Raw genomic sequence first — 19,060 nt, forward strand, 5'->3', positions numbered from 1 at the left:
CTGGTGATTCTCTTTTCTCTAATACAGTAGGAAGGATCTGGAATCTGCTACCCAGTGAAATAACCCTAATCACATCTTTACCTCTTTTCAAACAAGAAATCAAAAATTACTTCCAAAGTCATTGGCTCTGTTCATGTACTGAACCTGACTAATCTTCTCCCAGGATCTTGTCTTCCCCTCTTCTACTATCTTGTAATCTCTTATTTTAGCCAGCATTGCACCGACTCTAGCTCTTTTACCATTACATTCTTGCTTTTTATCCTTTAGTCTTTACTTTCTTTTCTTTGTACCCTTTCATCTTTTAACGGCCTTCCTTTTCTACTCTCTTATATTACTGATGCTCTCTTACTCCTATATTACTTATTACTACTCTCTTTACAAACATCTAAGTCTCTTACCTCAGTTTTTGTCTCCTTCTTCTATATACTACTATCTAATCTTACATCCAGGAATTTTTGTTACCTAAAATTATTATAATTTTACTTAGGTACTTTTATAAGCATTTCTGCATTTGTTTCTACAGTATCCTTACAGTTTATTATAATTTTTATTTGTAGGTCTTGTTGTATTTCTATTTGCATTTTTCTGTATTTTGTATTTTTGTATGTTTTTATGTGGAGCTTTTCTCCCCGGGCCTCTACTGAAAATGGAAATATATCCAGCTAGACTAGCCCGGTCAACAAATGTAAAATAAATAAAATAAATAAATAAAATGAAAGATGCTAACCTAGAACCACTGCTCTTTGTGAGTGGGAATCACCTCTCCTCAATCACTACTTATTTAGAGTTAAGTGTGAATTTTATACTTGCAAAAACAAGAAAACTAAAGTTATGAGAAAATAACTGTAAAACTATGTCAATGAAACAAACAAACAAAAGGACATTATTACAAAAAATAAAAATAAATAACTGGCAAGTATCTCAATAGCTATTCAGAAAAAAAACATGGATTCAAAACATCACTGCTCTAAGCCAGTAAGGACAAGACACTGAAGGAAATGCAAAACAAGCTTTCTGGTCTTTCCATCAAAGCCAAATATTCAATAGGTAGAACCACTGACATTTCTGTATGCAAGAAGTGCACCTCTTAAGTATCACTGAAGAAACATCTTCTTCACTTTCAAGACATTTCAAAGGGGTAACTGTGAGGAAGAGAAGCTCTCAGAACACACAGCAAGTTATACATTAGAAAATGGGTGACCTGTACATCGCCACTCTGACTGGAGAACGACCGCTCTCCATCAGATATTGCCCACTGATTTCGCGGCAGCATATTAAGCTGCCATGGATGGGACTATAATAAAACTCAGCCACCATTATATTATACTTGCTAGGCAGTGCTTTTGTTTTTTAGCGAGTGTAAAATAAAAACAAAGCAAAAAAAAAAAAGTGTGTGTATGACAGTATGTGTACATGAGTGACAGCAACTGAGCCATTAATTTATGCTCACTAAGCAATGCCTTTGCTGTTTAGAGAGTGTAAACTAAAACAAACAGATATTTAAAAAATAGAAAGTGTGAGTGTGTGTCTGTGTGTATGTGATCGATAAGTGGATGCAACTCTTTCAAATAAAAGGTATGCATACATCTCAAAGTCTCAGCTCAAGAAATCACGATAAATTAACGAGGGGGCAAAGGTTCACAATTTAGGTACAGATTTTAAATACTGCGTTTATAAAATTAGAAAGTTGCTAAAAAAACATTATTTAAGTCCATACCTTTCACCTCTCCCTGATTTTTCAGGGACACTCCTGATTTTGACTCAAATTTTACCTCTATTTCCCTTAGTACCTCCTAAAAGGGGCTTTTGGAGAAAATATGGTGAATTAGACTTAATAAACCATGACACTAATTAAGAGTTATATACTTTTTTTTTACCTCAGGAAATGAATATTAATTCACATTCTCTCACTCTGTCAATGTCTCAGGTTAATAGTACTAATATTTTAAGTGTCCCTGATTACTTTTGAATTTGTCCCAGACTCTGTTGAGATTTATCTCGGATTAGCTGTGAGCTACAATAAAGTCTGAAACTCAGATATAGCTCATTATTTAGTGACTTCAACCCCAACTTATTTGCCAGCATAAGATATATATATATATATATATATATATATATATATATATATATATATATATATATATATGTTGATTAAGAAAAAAAAAGAAGCAATTTACTAAAAGATAATTCATTCTCCAAGCACAATAATGCCCTCCTGGGTGTGTGCTATTGTGTAAATAACACACTTTCAGGGGTGTACAGGCCCTCTGCCTCTCAGAACTCCCCTGGGCAGGCATTACTGACATAACACACATCCCGTCAGGCATTACTGCTCATCTATTTCCTTAGTTTTTAAATATGAACACAAATGTAACAATGTTTTTTTATGTTGCGTTGTTGAAATGTCTCTGTTACAGTGTTGAAGCAGTATAACAGATGTTTAGAATTCAATTACTTATTGGGGTAACAGCATCTTATAAAAAAGGACTCTGGCAAGGTGTTCTAGGTCTATCATCTTACGATGACTCTACTGACTTAAGGTAATGTAAATGAAGGATGCTGTGATCTGACAAAGTTCTTCACTTAACTGATTGTTGTCATAAGCAGGATGCACATCAGGGTACATCAGTATGCAAATCAAAACCAGGTGCTTTAATTATCAGGCACTTCACTAGTACCACACCAACAACTTTTGTACTGAAAATGTTTTAAAAATTAATTGAATATGTCTGACATCTTGGTGATTTTAAGCAATCATTACCATGGCTTTCAATTCTGATGTTCAAGTTCTTTCCACATGCTCAAAAACAAATGGCATATGGGATAGAAGGAACAGAGCTCCAACTACAACCCATACAACCTGGGCTTGTACTGTTCCAGTGGCATAGATGGATAAAGCCCTGACTACAGCCCAGATGACCCGGGTTCAAGTAGTGGCTCGGGTGACTGACTGAGCAGCACGAGAGGATGGCCATGTCCATCCAAGGGGGTGGATGGTTGCATGGGCTTTTTCCGCAGTGATCTCCATTGAAGGCTAGAGATGCTCAACTGGGAGAGGGTATAGTCCAAAAAGGAGAAAAGATGGAGACACAGCTGCAGAGGTGAGGAAGACCAAAATAAGCAACCCCCCCAGCAGAAAATAACTGCAAGACCCCCACAGGCACCCTTAAACTCTGGAATTGGTCCCAGCTTGAATGGAGTAAAGCAAGGAAATTTAACAGAGAAATCTGGTAGACCAGGGGATAGATATGGGGCACAAGGGAACAAGGCCATTGGATAATGCAGGAGAGTGAAGAGCTCAAAAAAACAGATTGATTAGAGGTTTTGGTACTGGAGAAGCTGGGGGTTAGAAGACAAGGAGAAGCTGAGCCCACTTGGTTCTCTCCGGGTGGAAGGTATCTCTGGAATGAGTGCTCTGCTGAGCTCCTTGGCATAGAAAATGCTAAGACATCTGTTGGGCTTAACTCCACTGTTCAAATGACAGTTCAGCACAACATCCACTACACTTCCAACTTCAAAGGAATCACTGGGCATGATTAGGTAAAATGTTAGTACATACAAAACCCTGATCCCCATGCAGACGACAGCACTGTTCCAGCTATGCTCATCCACACCCAGGGGCCAAGAGGGAAGCTCAATTGTCAGAAGAGGAACTACAGCAAGGAAAGAATAACTACATAAATAAATAACTGTGCAAGTCAAACTATGCAAAAAACTTAAGAGTAACATGCACACATGGAATAGTACATTATTGCCATACTTTTCTACCTTTCTTCTACATAGCACTATCTTCCAGTTTTAAGTCCAAATATTTTTAACATACTTCAAATCAGTGTCTCGTTCATATGAGTATTGTAAAGTATGCAACTCTGCATGCTCCATATGCACACAGTGCAAAATAAAACACAAGCATATCATAAAATTGGAACATTTTTTGGCATAGTATAATCACTATATCACTTGTCAAAAATGGGGGTTACACTCTCTAAATTGGACATTTTGAAGTAAAGACAAGCAAATCTCCAACCCCTGACAGATAGTACAGCATACCACTCAATATGTATACACTGAAAATAGGAACAAAGGCCCTTGAAGGGTAGGTACATCCTGCCAAAAATCTGGACATCAACTAGCATAAAATTTGAATGTACAGAATAGCTCAAAACTCTTCTGCTTCCAGAAGGAATGTATAATACTACTAAGAAACACATTTTAAAACAGAGTGGCAAAAATTATTGAAAATATCAGTAAATTATCAAAGGTACAGTGTAAAATTTGTAGACTTTAACTGTACTGCAAAATTCTACCACACAAGATGCAAGAGGCCTGTCTCTTTTTTTAAATTACTAGTGCCACTAGTATGCTGGTCATGTGGTATGGTTATCTGTGTATCAGACAGCTTCAGAAATCATGTGTAATAGGGGTGGTCAAAAATTGTGTAAATGTTCAACTCAAGCTTTAAAATAAGGATATACCTCCAAAAGAAAAGTCCTCAATTTGATAAAATCAACATAATAAAATGCAAATTAAAGGTCATGCTGCTAAACGCTAGGAGTCTAAACATGAAACTGCACTTATTGCAAGCATTCTTATCCCTGGAAGATGCTGACATTTGTGCAGTTACAGAAACCTGGTTCAAGGATGCAGAGAGCACACCAGCCTTACCTTGTTACTCACCCTATCATACATTCAAACTCCAAACTGTGGACAGCAAAGCCAAAGGAGGTGTAGTTTCAATGTATATATTAAAGGCACACACACCTCCAGGCTGGTCAAACTGTATGACACACAGGAGACACTCCAGGTGCAGTTAACCGTTGACAAGACCCCTATTCAAATCATAGCTAGCTACAGGCCCCCACATATGACTCAGGCTACCCACTCCACCTATCTGGACCTCTGAATCTATCAAGATTCAACACTTTACCCTGATCCTGGGTGACTTTAACTACCCAACCATAGACTGGAAAAACTACACATGCCAGAATGCAAATTCCCAGAGATTCTTCAATTTTATCAATGCAAATGCCTTGGAAAAGGTAGTAGATACCCGCACAAGAGGTGATAATATCTTGGACTTGGTATTAACCAGCATGACTAACCACTGCAGCACCCCTACAGTATCATCCTCCCTGGTAAGATCCGACCATAAAGCAGTCACTTTCAAAGTCAGCGTCTCCCCTGACCTCTCCCCCTAGCTAGGGTCAGACAAAAAAACTTCTACAAAGCTGATTACAACCTCCTGAGGGAAGGTATAAACAGCTTCACAGCCCCCTCCCCCTCTGCTGGAACTGGCACCAATGTTCAAATCTACACCAAAGTACTATACGAGAACTTATACAGCTGCATGGAATCAGGAATACCTAACAGGACAAAAATAATCCTCTGCAAGGAAGAGTAAACCTGTCTGGTGGACATCTGCAATAAAACTATATAACAAAAGGGAAAAAAAACTGCTGTCCAGGACCAAGACGGAACAAGTGCCTAATTGAAGTAACATCTCCTTAGCCTGAACAAGCAAATATAATCACTATTGAAATCCTCTAAAGCCAACTTAGAGTCCAAATTGTCCATGTCTGTCCAAATTGGCCATGTCTACTAGAGACAATCACAAGGCCTTCTTCACATATGTCCGCAATCTCAAAGGAAGCACCCAGATCTGTTCAGAACTGATGGTCAAGGACACCACATACACAAATGCTGTAGATATAGCCAACCTACTGTCTGACAGATTCAGCAAAAACTTCACCCCTCTGTCCCCATCAGTAAAATCAGGACAACCCCAGTACCTGCCTCCCCAACCCTTATCTCTAGGGAACAAGTCATCACTGCCCTCTCAAAGGCAAAAAATACAGCCTCCATGGGACCCGATAACTTCTCAGGCTGCAGCCTACACAAACTCAGGCATGAACTTGCAGCACCATTAGACACCCTATTCAACCAAAGCCCGAGTACCAGCTTTGTCCCAGCCGAGTGGAGGACAGTCAGTGTCATTCCTTTACATAAAGGTGGAGCATCCACCGATCCAGGAAATTACAGACCCATCAGCCTAACTAGCCTGATCTGCAAGGCCATGGAATGGATTACTATGGACCTCATTAACAGGGACATTGGCAACCTCCAAACACTTGACCCAACAGTCTGGCTTTGTCAAGGGGAGGTTGTGTCTGTCTCAAAGAAGTCGACCAGATTTAACAGTCACCAAAGCCATGGACAAGGGGAAGACCATGCACACCGCCTACCATGACCTGTCCAAAGCCTTCGACACTATTCCCCACTCAGGCATAATAGATAAACTCTCTTAACTAGGCATCAATCCATATGTTATCAGATGGGTAGCAAACTGGCTCACTGACAGAACCCACCTAAACAAAATAGGGGAAGCAACCTCAAGCAGTAGACTCATAATGAGCAGCGTACCCCAGGGATCGGTATAGGGGCCTCTGTTATTTGGGATATACTTCTCTGAGGTGCAGGCCAAAACCAGTGGGTTATGGCTGACCAAGTTTGCAGATGACTGCAAGCTGGGCATGGTCATCAATTCGTCAAGTGATGTGGACGTCCTCCAAGAGGGTCTCACCCAAACAAATGACTGGTACCAGAAACATGGCCTCAAGCTGAATACTAAAAAAATGCATCATCATTCCCTTTGGGGAGAGGACGTCCCCACACATTATCATATTAATAATGCCCTAAGCACGCAATCCGTTGTGAGGGATTTGGGCACCTATGTTGATAGCAACCTGACTTTTGACCACCATGTTGCTTCTGTTGTACAGAAAGCTTTCTACATGGCCCACCTCATACGTAAGGGTATCTCATCCAGGGACAAGAAGTCATAGCATCCCTGTATTCTTCCTTTATAAGGCCAATTATTGAGTACAACGCCCCATTCGGCCTGTACCTCGCAAAACACATGCAGCAGCTGGAGAGACCACAGAGGTTCCTCACCAGAAAAATCGAAGGCCTCAAACATCTACCCTACACAGATAAGGTAAAAGCCCTGTCCTTCCACTCAGTTTCATACAGGCTCCTCAGAGGTAACCTCTGTCTGGCATACAAAGCAATCTCAGACCCCGCCTTGATGGGACTGCTGCATATCTGCAAGTCAAGCTCCACACGAGTAACCCACACGCGCAACCTCAACCTGGTCTGTGACATCAATAGGACTTGTTGGCGGGATAGATTTGTGTCCCAGGGAGTCCCCCATCTGTGGTATAGACTCCCTCTCCACGTCAAGCAGAGTACCTCATTATCCCTTTTCAAGCACAACCTGGATAAGTCAATGGGAAACCGAAAATACACCCCTGGATTCCACCTGTGTCCCTGCTGGACAGGGGCTTTGGGTACTGACTTGTCTAAACATGGGCCAAACTCTTGGCTAGGCTTATAAGGGCCTCAGGGCCAACAGCCTAGCAACTTCCTATGATCCTATGAACATGGTTACACCATCTGCAGTGGTAAATCGTACCTGAAAATGGGAACAGTCCTCCATAACAGCGACAGCAGAGGTCTATGTACAGACAGGTTGTTTGTCAGACTTGGTGGCCTCCACAAGTGACCCATTGGAGTAGCTCATATCTAGGGAGTTCTTTCAGTACAGTCTCTGCTCCGCCACTTTGACAAGAGTCAGGTAAGGTGGTCTCATTATCTAGTAGGGCATGTATCACGTGTATCCCATTGGAAGGATGCCTCAGACTTGACCTAGAACATGAAAGAAGTTTTCCCTCGGTTTCACTTGGAAAGCCTCGGGGTTCTACAGGATTACAGGGAGACTGTTTGCAGGCAATAGGCATGTCTGGCCTGCTCGGCTCAGTCTAGTACCACAGTGACTCTCACCAATTAAACACCCAATGTGGGGCATCTTTTTTTCTGAACAAAGGAAGTTATGTCTTACAATAAGGTTCCATCTGTGTTATAGATCTTTGTTCATTCATTGCAGATAGGACCTCAGTTCCGTCCTCGGAACCGATATGGCTGTTTTCCAGCTTGCACAAGCCAAAAACTCTCAGCTAAGAATTTACCCACAATACCCCACTCCTTGATACTCCAGATCGAGTTTGCCTGCCCTAGATAAAAGATGTAGTAATAGGAAAAAAGGTAGGAGGCTCTGTCTGAGCAAATACCCTAACCAGGAGTTCCTAAAGTCCACCAGGAATCCTGGCAGGGGGAAGGAGGGCGGGAAGTAATGAATGAACAAAGATCTACAACACAGATGGAATGTTATGGTAAGACATAACTTCTTTATTTGATGTTGTAAATCTTTGCTCATACATTACAGATAGGACCGAGTGCCCAGCTACTTGAGTCCTGGGTGGCCCTAAGGAAGGATATTCTGAGCACCATAGAACAAAAAGATGCTCGTCCCCTGGAGGCCAAATCCAATTTGTAATGAGACATGAAGGTATGAGGTCTTGCCCAAGTGGCTGCTGTGCACATATCATCCATACAGGCTCTGGAATGAAAAGCTACAGAAGTAGCCATAGATCTGGTAGAATGAGCCTTTATTCTGGAAGGTAAGGGTAGCTTACTCTGTTGGTAGATAAAGGTAATGACGTTTCTAAGCCAAGAGGATAAAGTCACTTTGGAAACAGGTTTACCCAATCTGGATCCTGCAAAGGCCACAAAAAATTGGTCTGTTTTCCTGAAAGATTTTGTCCTGTCCAAATAACAACGAAGCTGCCAGTGCACATCAAGGGTGTGCAAAAGGTACTCCCCTCTGTTAGAATGCCTTGGGAAGAAAACTGGCAGGTCAATAGATTGGTTAATGGAAAAGCCAGAAATGACCTTGGGCAAGAAAGAAGGGTCAGTACGAAGGGACACCCTATCCATGTGGAAGATCAAGTAAGAACTCTTGACACTCAAGGCCTGCAGCTCAGCTACTCTTCTCGCTGGGTCTATGTCAAATAAACGAGCATTTGAAATGTCGATTGTCATATGGTCAAGACCATATGATCGACATTTCAAGTGTTCTGAAGGTTGACTTTAATGGCGCCATATGGTGCAGAACGGGAGAATTTCCCTTTTCTGCACTGAAGCGCGGTCTCAAAGTTGGTATATTTAAGTAGGGTGGGCTCACTGTTAAGGTATGTTTTTCTTTTTTTTTTATTATATATTCGAACTTGCAAATATCGACCATATAGTCTTGAACATATGGCAATCGACATTTTGAAAGTTCGAATATATAACATAGACCCTTCTCGCTGAGGTGAGTGCTACTAGAAGTATGGTTTTCCATGACAAAAATTTCAAATCACATAAATCAAACGGCTCGAAGGGAGAGCCTGTGAGAGACTGAAGCACCAAAGTCAAGTCCCAGGGTTCTAAGGGAGGCTTGACCAGAAGTTTAACATGTAATACTTCCTTTAAAAAGGTCTTGCATAGGCGGTGTGAATTAAATGAAGAATTATCAAGACCATTATGAAAACTGGCGATAGCTGCTAAATGTACAGTGATCGTTGAAGCTGAGGCTCCTGCATGTAGAAGAGTAGTCAGGTATTGTAGAATATTTTGAATAGGCATAGAGAAAGGGTCTAAGTTCTGGTCTTTGGCCCAAATAGAGAACCTAGTCCATTTACTAGAATAAACCTTTCTAGTGGAAGGTTTGTGTGAGGCCAGAAGAATTTCACGAACTGGAGATGGGATGTCAGGCAGCCTGGCAATCACTGGAAGTGGAGGAACCAAGCTGTGAGCTTGAGACTGTGCAGGTTCGGATGAATCAATCCCTGAGGATGGGATAACAGGTCCTAGGAATGATCCAGGATCCACGGGTTGTGAATCAGATGAGGCCATAGAAACGGGAACCAGACTTGAAATGGTCAGTAGGGAGCAATGAGGATCACTTTGCTTTTCAACCTCTGAGCTTTCTGGAGAAATTTTGGAATAAGGGGAAAGGCATACAGAAGACCCGGGGGCCAATCGTGCGTTACAGCATCCCTCGGTGGTTCCTCTTGAGGGGGGATCAAGGCAAAATAGCTCCTGCATTTGTAGTTCAGGGGGGAAGCAAACAGGTCGCAGCAAGGCTTGCCCCAATGTTGGAAGATCCGATCTGCTATTACAGGGTTGAGGGACAACTCGTGAGGCATCAGGATGTTCCTGCTCAGATTGTCTGCAATAAGGTTGGAACTCCCGGGAATGCGCGTTGCTATAAGAAGGTGATTGGAAGTTATCGCCCAGTGCCAAATCCTCATGGCTTCCTGACACAGGGGGTAAGATCTGGTTCCACCTTGCTTGTTGGTATACCAGACGACTAACGTTGTCTGATTGAATTGCAATGGTCCCCGAGGGTAGGGATGCATGGAACACTTGCAATGCTAAGAGAACTGCCCTCAGTTCCAAGACATTTATGTGCAAGTTGGCCTCGATGGGGATCCAGGTGCCTTGGACAGTCTTTCCCTGAAAATCCCCCCCAACAGTGAAGCGTTCATGGTCACCCTGGCCGTGGGTTGAGGAAGACAGAACAGTCGATACCAAAGATTCTTTTGTGGCTACATCCACCATAGCATTTCTTCATGCAACGGTTTGTAAGGCGTATCATGTAGTTGAGTGGGTGGGTTAACAATGACCACTGTGCGGAAAGGAGCCACTGCAGTATTCATATGTGCAATCTCGCCATTGGTACTAAAGTAATGGCAGCTGCCATGGAGCCCAAGAGTTGCAGTACAGGATATGCTGGTACAAACGTGTGAGGAAGAAGGTCTTGAATTTGGTGTCTTATTTTCAAAAGCCTGTGAGGGGAGAGAGAAGCTTGACATGATGTTGTGTCGAAGACCGCTCCAATAAATTCCAGTGTCTTCGTAGGGGACATCTGAGATTTGCCTTTGTTGACTGTAATCCTCAATCAGAGAGCGAGACCTTGAGTGTAAGAGAGGCTGCGGACTAGGAGATTCCTGGTCGGAACGGTAAGAAGCCAGTCATCTAGACAGGGAAACACCTGGAGTCCTTGTAGTCGAAGATGGGCTATCACAACTGCCATACATTTGGTGAACACTCAGGGGGCTGTCGAGAGACCGAATGGCAGTGCCCTGAACTGGTAGTGATTGGCTCCCAGCTGGAAGCGGAGAAACCTCCGTGAGCGGTGATCCATCTTTATGTGGTAGTACGCATCCCATAGGTCTGTAGAGCACATCCAGTTGTCCCTCCCTAGGAAGGGAAGAATGGACTGTGCTGTGACCATCCGGCATTTTTGAGGTTTGATAAATTTGTTCAGTAGGCTGAGATCCAGGATTGGTCTCCAGTCCCCTGTCTTTTTTTGGTTCTAAAAAGAATCACGAGTAAAACCCGGATCCTGTCTGTTCTGGTGGGACTGGTTGGATGACTCTTTTTCTTAGCAGTTTTTCTATTTCTAAGGCTGCTAATTCCCTCTGATTGGGTGGTACATCGGGGATTCGTTTGATGGGTCTGGGAGTCAAGTTGAATGGTATTTGGTAGCCTCTGGATATTATTCTCTGTCCTCAAACATCGGTAGTAATAAGATGCCAGGCTGGTAGATGCAGAGAAAAACGACCCCCCCGACTGCTTCCAGAGGAAAGCAATCGGGCGGCTGCTCAGGAGTGCTGGTAGGGTCTGCTGGAGAAAGAATCTCTGGCTACCTGGTTACGTGGACTCCCTCTACCCCGAAAGGGGCGTCTTCCATATGAATTGCCCACTCTGCCCTAGTTGGGTTGTTCACCACGAGTGTCACGAAAGGATCCCTGGGATTTCTTGAACCATATCTTTCCTCCCTTCTGGTTCCTGGATTAGGACCTTTGGGGGTTGGAAAAGTGTATGCCCACAGCAGACAAGGTCTGTCTGTCTTTCTCACTACATGCAAGTGTGTCTCGTACCTTGGGTCCAGAAAGTGCAGATTTGTCAACAGGTGCATTGATAAAGGAAGACTTAAAGGGGTCTGCGAAGTCACACAATCGCATCCAAGCATTAAGTCTCATGACAACACCAGATGCGGCAGCTCGAGCTGCCCCCTCAGTGGTGTGAGATATCAAACGCATCGAGGAGTTTGAGATGGATTCAAGGGTAGCTAGCTACGAGGCGACAGTGTCACGCACCTCATCGGGCAGTACCCCCACCAAAGAGGAAGACATTGCAAGAATTAGGTCTCTCTAGAATCGAGTGAAGTGTGCCACAAAATTCAGAGACCGAATGGCGAAGGTCGCCAACGCACAGTCCGCTTCCCTAATCTGTCCATGGTCCAGGACTCCATTTGGAGGATGGACAGTGGAACTATCGTCTGCTAGTTCCCGCTTGGTGGCCACCGCCAAAACCATAGAATCAACTGTCAGGTGCTTGGACCAATGGGGCTGGTCTTCAGGTGTAGATAAAATTTTGTCCAGCCTCCGGGGGACAGGTTCTACATTGTCCGGGGCCTTCCAGGCACGCTGCACAATTAGTTTAACAAGATCATCTGCTGGTGGGGTCACCCAGGAAGTAGATGGCTGGGCACGGAAGGCCTGCAGAAACACCGATTCCTCAGAAGAAGGGTTAGAGGACTTCCATTTCCCCCTGCTGTTTGAGAATTTCAAGAATGTCTCCGAATGAGACGTCATCTGGGGGAGAATATGGGGACCCTTTTCCCTCATCACAATCAGTGTCTTCTGTGACAGATTCCTCCGGGGAGTCAAGGTGCTTCCTCTTGCACCATTTCTCCCGGGGTGGCTCTCCAGTGGGATCTTCTGAGGAGGACTCCAGAGAATGGGTTCCCTTCACAGGGGATTCATGTGACTCCCGTGCTCGGGGACCCAACATAGCGGGTTGGGAGAGGAGCATGCTAGGAGAGGTTTCTGATACTGGTGTCCTAGGGCTGGCTGTGAGCCTTCGGAATGAAGGACCCTTTCCATCACCTGTACAGCAGGCCCACTCGACTCCACCTCTAGTTGAGGGGTTCTGAGAGAACTGGAAGCCGTCGGAGCTGTGGACATACACGGTGCCAGTGAGAAAATAGGTGCCGGATTAGGTACCAAGGTACGGACAGTCCAAGCACCGCTCCGAGAAAACATCGGCTCCATCATAGCCGATGCGGCAAGGGTGGTTGGTGCAGACAGGGGAGACACTGCTGTAGGACCCAAGACAGTATGTACCAAAGCGGACATCGGTATTGGGAACAGGGTGTGTGCTGGAGGAGGATAAGCAGGGGAAGATGAGGTAAAAGATTCTGAGCCAGGAGGGACGGAAGGTCTTGCTGGAATGAGCAAGCTCCTAGCTGCCAGAAGCTGGTCCACAACCCGCACTAGGTCTAGTTCAGAAAAACTCCTAGTGGATCTAAAGGAGGCTGCTGAAGGAGAATTAGGTCTTTCTAGAAAGGGACTACACCTCTGCCCCAAGAAAGGTCGTAAGTTGGAGAATATCTTGTCCTTGGCAGGTATTCGAATTCTGGAGCCGAAGAAACTGTCAGCACCATGGCCTGGGATGGTGCCAAGGCATGTACAGTCATCGGAGCCCATGAAGCCGAGGAAGCAGTCGGTACCGTGAACGGGGATGATGCCGAGCCATGTACAGTCATCGGAGACCATGGAGCCGAGGAAACTGTCGGCACCATGGACGAGGATGGTGCTGAGGCATGTACATTCATCGGAACCAATGTAGGTACCAAGGATGGCACCGAAGTCAGTGGTGCCGTAGTTGGAACCGAAACAGGAGTGAATACCATGACTGGCACCGAGGGAGAGGACACAGATCTTGGTGCCGAGGAGGTCTGCGCCGAGGGCACCGGCAAAGCATGGAGCCGACTCGGTCTGTAACTGACGGAGATGCAGGAACAGAGTGGCTCCATTTTTCCTTATATTTTTTGGTCTTAGGAGGGGGTGAGACCTCCGACCCAGACAGAGCCTCCGAGAAAGGTGTCTTGAGTAAACCTTTTAAAATAAGTTTATTCTTATGTTCTGCTACTGTCCGATTACTAAAACTAGCACAAATGTCACAATCAGCTTTAATATGATCCACGCCCAAACAGTAGACACAACTGACATGTGTATCTGAGTTAGGCATCTTACGTCCACACTTGCACACTGTTTAAAACCTAACTTAACCTTGTCTGACATGGTAAGGAAACAATGCTATCCTATAGAAAAAATAAGGAAGTAAAATACCAGTGATGTTATGTTAAGAAATACCACTAGTAAAAAGGGAAGGCCTGTCAAAGACAGGAGAGAAGGACAGTAACAAAAAGGGTAAAAAATTAAATTACCAAGGAAAAGGGTAGGAAAAAGGCCTAGGTTATAGGCGACAGTGAGAAGAGGCTAACTTGTCTAAAAATGTAGTAATTTAGAAGAAAAACTGTCATAAAAACAATTTACTACTTAGCTTTGACTGAGATGGCTAACACGTCTGACTAGGAATACGGCAAACGAGATCTGGAGTATCTAGGAGATTGGCATTGTGGGTAGGTTCTTAGCTGAGAGTTTTTGGCTTGCGCGAGCTGGAAAACGGCCGTATCGGTTCCGAGGATGGAACCGAGGTCCTATCTGTAATGTATGAACAAAGATTTATAACATCAGATGTGTAATTTCGCAGGACGAACTATAAACATAACCACTACAAAAGACTGATATTAATTTTGGTGCCAAAATAAAAGCTTACTTTTATCAAATTCTGAATATTTATGTTGTTGCATACCACGTTAAAATGTTTCAGATGCAAGTTAATTGTTTTATCAACTATTTGAGGAAACTTAGGGGTTTTGTATTAGATCAAGTCAGTACCCCCACCAGATGCGCAGTAGCAAGGACCGCCCAAACTTCACCCAGCACCCTGCGCTGCGCATATTTATTGTTAGTTTACGTCTGAAAAAAACATAAAAAGACCTCTGTTAACAAAATGAATATTCAAATCACTGACTTGTAGTTCATTCAAAATGGTTGAATCTGCGTACTGCTGTAACTGGGCAGTGACGTACCTAAACAATATATAAATATGTACGCATACAGAATGTATCGGCAACCCATCAAGGCTTCTTAACTGTGTATATTGTAATTTTCTGAACATACAGAGAAATGAGGTAGCAGAAAAGCAGTCGGTGTTAAATACATAAAAAATAGTAATCGAAATGCGATACATTCCAAATACTACAGTTCAACCAAGCTTCTGAGTAGGACCTCAATGCAACACATAAGGAATGAACATAAGCAACTGTGGCCACACCTAGTTTACAAAATTCCTCACAGCAGTGCTTACTTGGAGTTGGTGTATTTAAGTAGTGATAGTGGGCACATAGGGGTGCAGGGGGGCCTGCCTCCCCTACCAAAGCCATTACTGTTCAAAGGTATGATAAAGAAACATAGGGGTGCAAGGGCTTGCCCCCTGCAAAACCGATTACTATACAAAACTATAGCAAAGAAACTGATTTGGGTGAAATAACACTTGCTGTATAATAGGGTTGCCACCTTTTGAACTGCCCAAAGTGGGTCATTTTTCATAAAAATGTCAGATTTTGAAGGACAAAATATACCCCAGGCCAGTGCAAAGGATAGAACTTCATTTTTTTTGCCAAAATAAAAGCTTATTTTGTAGGGTTTGAGTACTTATGCTATTTCATATAATATTTATGTGTTTCAGATACAAAACAACTGTTTTATGCAGAAACCTTAAGAAATACATTTTGTCACAAAATCTCAGGACATTTTACATTTTTTAGTTTTTTTTCGCAGGACACAACTGCCAAAAGTGGACTGTTCCTCGCAAAGAGGAACAGGTGGTAACTATATTTATTATTTACATGTTTTTTTTTTTTCATAACGGCACAGCACAGTACGATCACATAACAAATATTCCCAATGTCACTTGCAAATCTGATGGCTTGTCAATCAGCCATACTAACCATGCCACGTCGCACTGGCTTGCCCTGTCGATCAATTTCGGCACGCCCATTTCTGTGCTGAAATGGCGGTGGGGTACTGTTTTAATACAAAGCCAATTGCCCTACAGAAAGAACAGGTGGGAAACCCAAGTGCAAGCGTGTCCCGAGGATTTTTTTCGGGGTCGTTGCCGTATGAAAAATGAACTGAATGATTACAGTTCAGAACACCACGATTTTATGTCTAAATGCCTTTCTTACAAATTTTATTTTACATGGATATAGAATTCCGCGCCTGGTTACAATAGACACACCTTTTGTAACATTACCCTTAATATGACTAAACGAAATTATCGCTACTTATCTTGCGAAATAGATGATAAAAGGTGAAAGATCAGAAACCAATCAGAATATTGAGATGTCTAAGTTTCATTTCAACCCCCCGTGTATATTACGATGGATTAAAATGTATATTATTTGTGGAAGCACTATATGTATAAATATATATTACAAAATGTTCCCCAATGAGATTAGAAACAACTTGCAATTTCACACCAACAGCGGCCGTTTTCAGTAAAATTAAGTACTGCGGAACTCTTCGCGCGGAGCACCTCTCATTACCTTCCCCGTAGGTTGCAATCTGTGAAATATTCGGAAGAAATAAACTTTTCAGTACGCTCTAGCGTAGTTCGACAGTGTTTTAGTACAAATGGCACTTGGACAGCCATCCTTCTCCACAAACACAACTCAAATTTCAGTTTCTTATCCGTCCACGGGAAACCGGAACGGTATGGTGCCGCTCGTTAACGAGTCCGGGTGGTTTCAAGTCTGAAGACTATAACCGATCCAGTCTGGAAATAAAACTAAACTAATGTGACTCTTACACAATCTGTCGTTTTATTGCTTGACCAGTAACTTGTATGGTGACGTTGAAGAGATTAAAAAGTATGTGCGCAGGTGACTGGGGGCATATCTCTCAACTGTCCAGATTTTCGCCTTACATTTTTGGTCTGTTCCTCATAGAATATATGTTTTTCAGGCAAGTCAGTGAAGACTGAAGCCATTAAATTATGACAGAAATTTGAGCTTTAGACTTCATATTCTTCAGAAAATGCATGCTGACACTAAACTTTTTATTCTATCAACTTTCTAAGTTTAAAAGAGCAATATAAAAATATCCCTATTTTGTGCCTTTGTCGCCCCATTATTGTTGGTTTCCCCCAGATTTCTTGCGCTGAGATGTAATGATGTAGCAATAACCCACGCCTGGGTATGGGTAATGCTGGATTTACCCGTGGTTAGTGTGGCCAAACAAAGACAACCGTGGGTAAATCCAGCATTACCCACACCCAGAAGTGGGTTATTGCTATTATACAATGACATTACTTAAGAAAAAAAAGACTTACTTTTTTAAATAATGGCATTGTATAATGCCTCCGTGCGGCCCTTCCGCAGCTGTCTGGTATTATGCAGCAGATGTACTGTGCATGAGTACGCTTACGCAGTACATCAGAGCTGTGGGTGGAAGCAACGGAGAAAGCAAGATCTCTGTTGCCTTTTACAAAGTGTCTCGCTATGTTAAAGGAGTTTAACATAGCGAGATAGCTTTAAAAAAAGCAACCAAGAATTTCCGCAGAAAGACCACAGTGAAAAACTTCTCAAAAGCAAACTTCACACTTCTTAAGACTGGAGTGGTATCCTTCAAGGCCCCCGAGCCAGTGGAAACCACAACCCACACTGCTGAAACCCTTACAAATGCCTTCTACGAGCACCTCCAGGAATGTATGGATCAAGCAATCCCTAATAAAATCAAGACCCTTTCCACCAAAGGCAGGCGCCCGGTCTGGTGGACCCCAGCCATAAACAAACTCTACAACAAGAGGAGAAAGCTACTACATGACAGAGCAAAATCCCTAAAAGGGAAGGCATCTCTGATCAATACTAGCAAAAAACTACGATCACTCATAAAATCATCCAAGGCCAACTTTGAGAGAAAAATCGCTAAAGACACAAAAGACAATCATAAGGCCTTCTTTAGCTATGTTAGAAACCTGGGTGGAAACTCCCAGATATGCTCAGAATTAGTCCAAAATGATAAAAAATCACTGAACCCACAGACATTGCCAACATACTGGCAGACAGGTTCAGTGCAAATTTCTCCCCTCCCTCCCCCCCCAAAAGGAGAAATATCTATCCCACCAGAGTCTAGCCTCCCAAACATCTCAGATGCCCAGGTGAGAGCTGCTCTCTAAAGCAAAAAACACAGCATCAATGGGACCGGACGGTATCCCGGCTGTGTGCTACACGAACTCAATGAGGAACTAAACCCACACATAAGGCTGCTGTTTAATCTTAGCCTTACTACAGGATACGTACCCAAAGAATGGCGTACGGCAACTGTGGTCCCACTCCACAAAGGCGGTGCTTCTACGGACCCTGGAAATTACCGCTCCATAAGCTTGACGAGCCTTGTCTGCAAAGCTATGGAGAGGATCATAATGGAACTCATAAATAAAGACATTGGGGACCTACAGACACTGGATCCTACCCAATTTGGCTTTGTCAAGGGCAGATCCTGCCTCTTGAACTTGGTCGACTTTTTCAAAACGGTCACTAAGGCCATTGATGAGGGTAAGGCAGTTCACACAGCCTACCTTGACCTAGCAAAAGCGTTCAACACAATACCCCACTCGGGCATCATAGAAAAGCTCACCAGCTTAGATGTAAACCCATATGTCACAAGATGGGTTGCAAACTGGCTCAAGGACACAACCCACAGGGTTAGATTTGCTGGTGCCATGTCAGACTCTAAGCCGGTCACGAGCGGTGTCCCACAGGGCTCAGTCCTGGGCCCCCTCTTGTTCGGCATTTATTTTTCTGAAGTGCAGGCAAACATAGGGGGATTGTGGCTGACAAAATTTGCAGATGACTGCAAACTGGGCACCATAATTGACACTCCATCAGACACAGACACCCTCCAGAGAGGTCTCATAGAAATGGATAACTGGTGCCAGAGCCATGGCCTTAAGCTAAATGCCAAAAAATGTATAGTCATACCCTTTGGGAAAAACAAGGTAACCCCTAATTACCACATAGGTGGTAATCCATTAAACACGGAAGAAGTTATCAGGGACCTGGGGACCCAAGTTGACAGTAACCTCTCTTTTGACACTCACATTGCCAAAGTGGTTAGGAAGACCTTCTACATTGCCCACCTGATCATGAAGGGATTCACATCCAGATCAGGAGAGGTCATTGTACCCTGTACTCTTCACT

At 43.4% G+C, this 19,060-nt stretch overlaps 1 protein-coding gene across 1 annotated transcript in view; it reads right to left on the reverse strand.

Moving 5' to 3' along the window:
• The window catches only part of MAN2C1 (mannosidase alpha class 2C member 1), a 1,630,015-nt gene extending 1,613,389 nt beyond the window's left edge, over positions 1 to 16,626 (reverse strand). Inside the window, exon 1 of the mRNA XM_044077185.1 lies at positions 16,406 to 16,626. Coding sequence (XP_043933120.1) covers positions 16,406 to 16,512 — 107 coding nt within the window. The 5' untranslated portion in view covers positions 16,513 to 16,626. The remainder of the gene's footprint in view (positions 1 to 16,405) is intronic.
• Between the last annotated feature and the right edge of the window lie 2,434 nt (positions 16,627 to 19,060).

The sequence above is a fragment of the Protopterus annectens genome, chromosome 7.part0 (genome assembly GCF_019279795.1).
Source record: "Protopterus annectens isolate FY-2018-M chromosome 7.part0, PAN1.0, whole genome shotgun sequence".
NCBI lineage: Eukaryota > Metazoa > Chordata > Ceratodontiformes > Protopteridae > Protopterus > Protopterus annectens.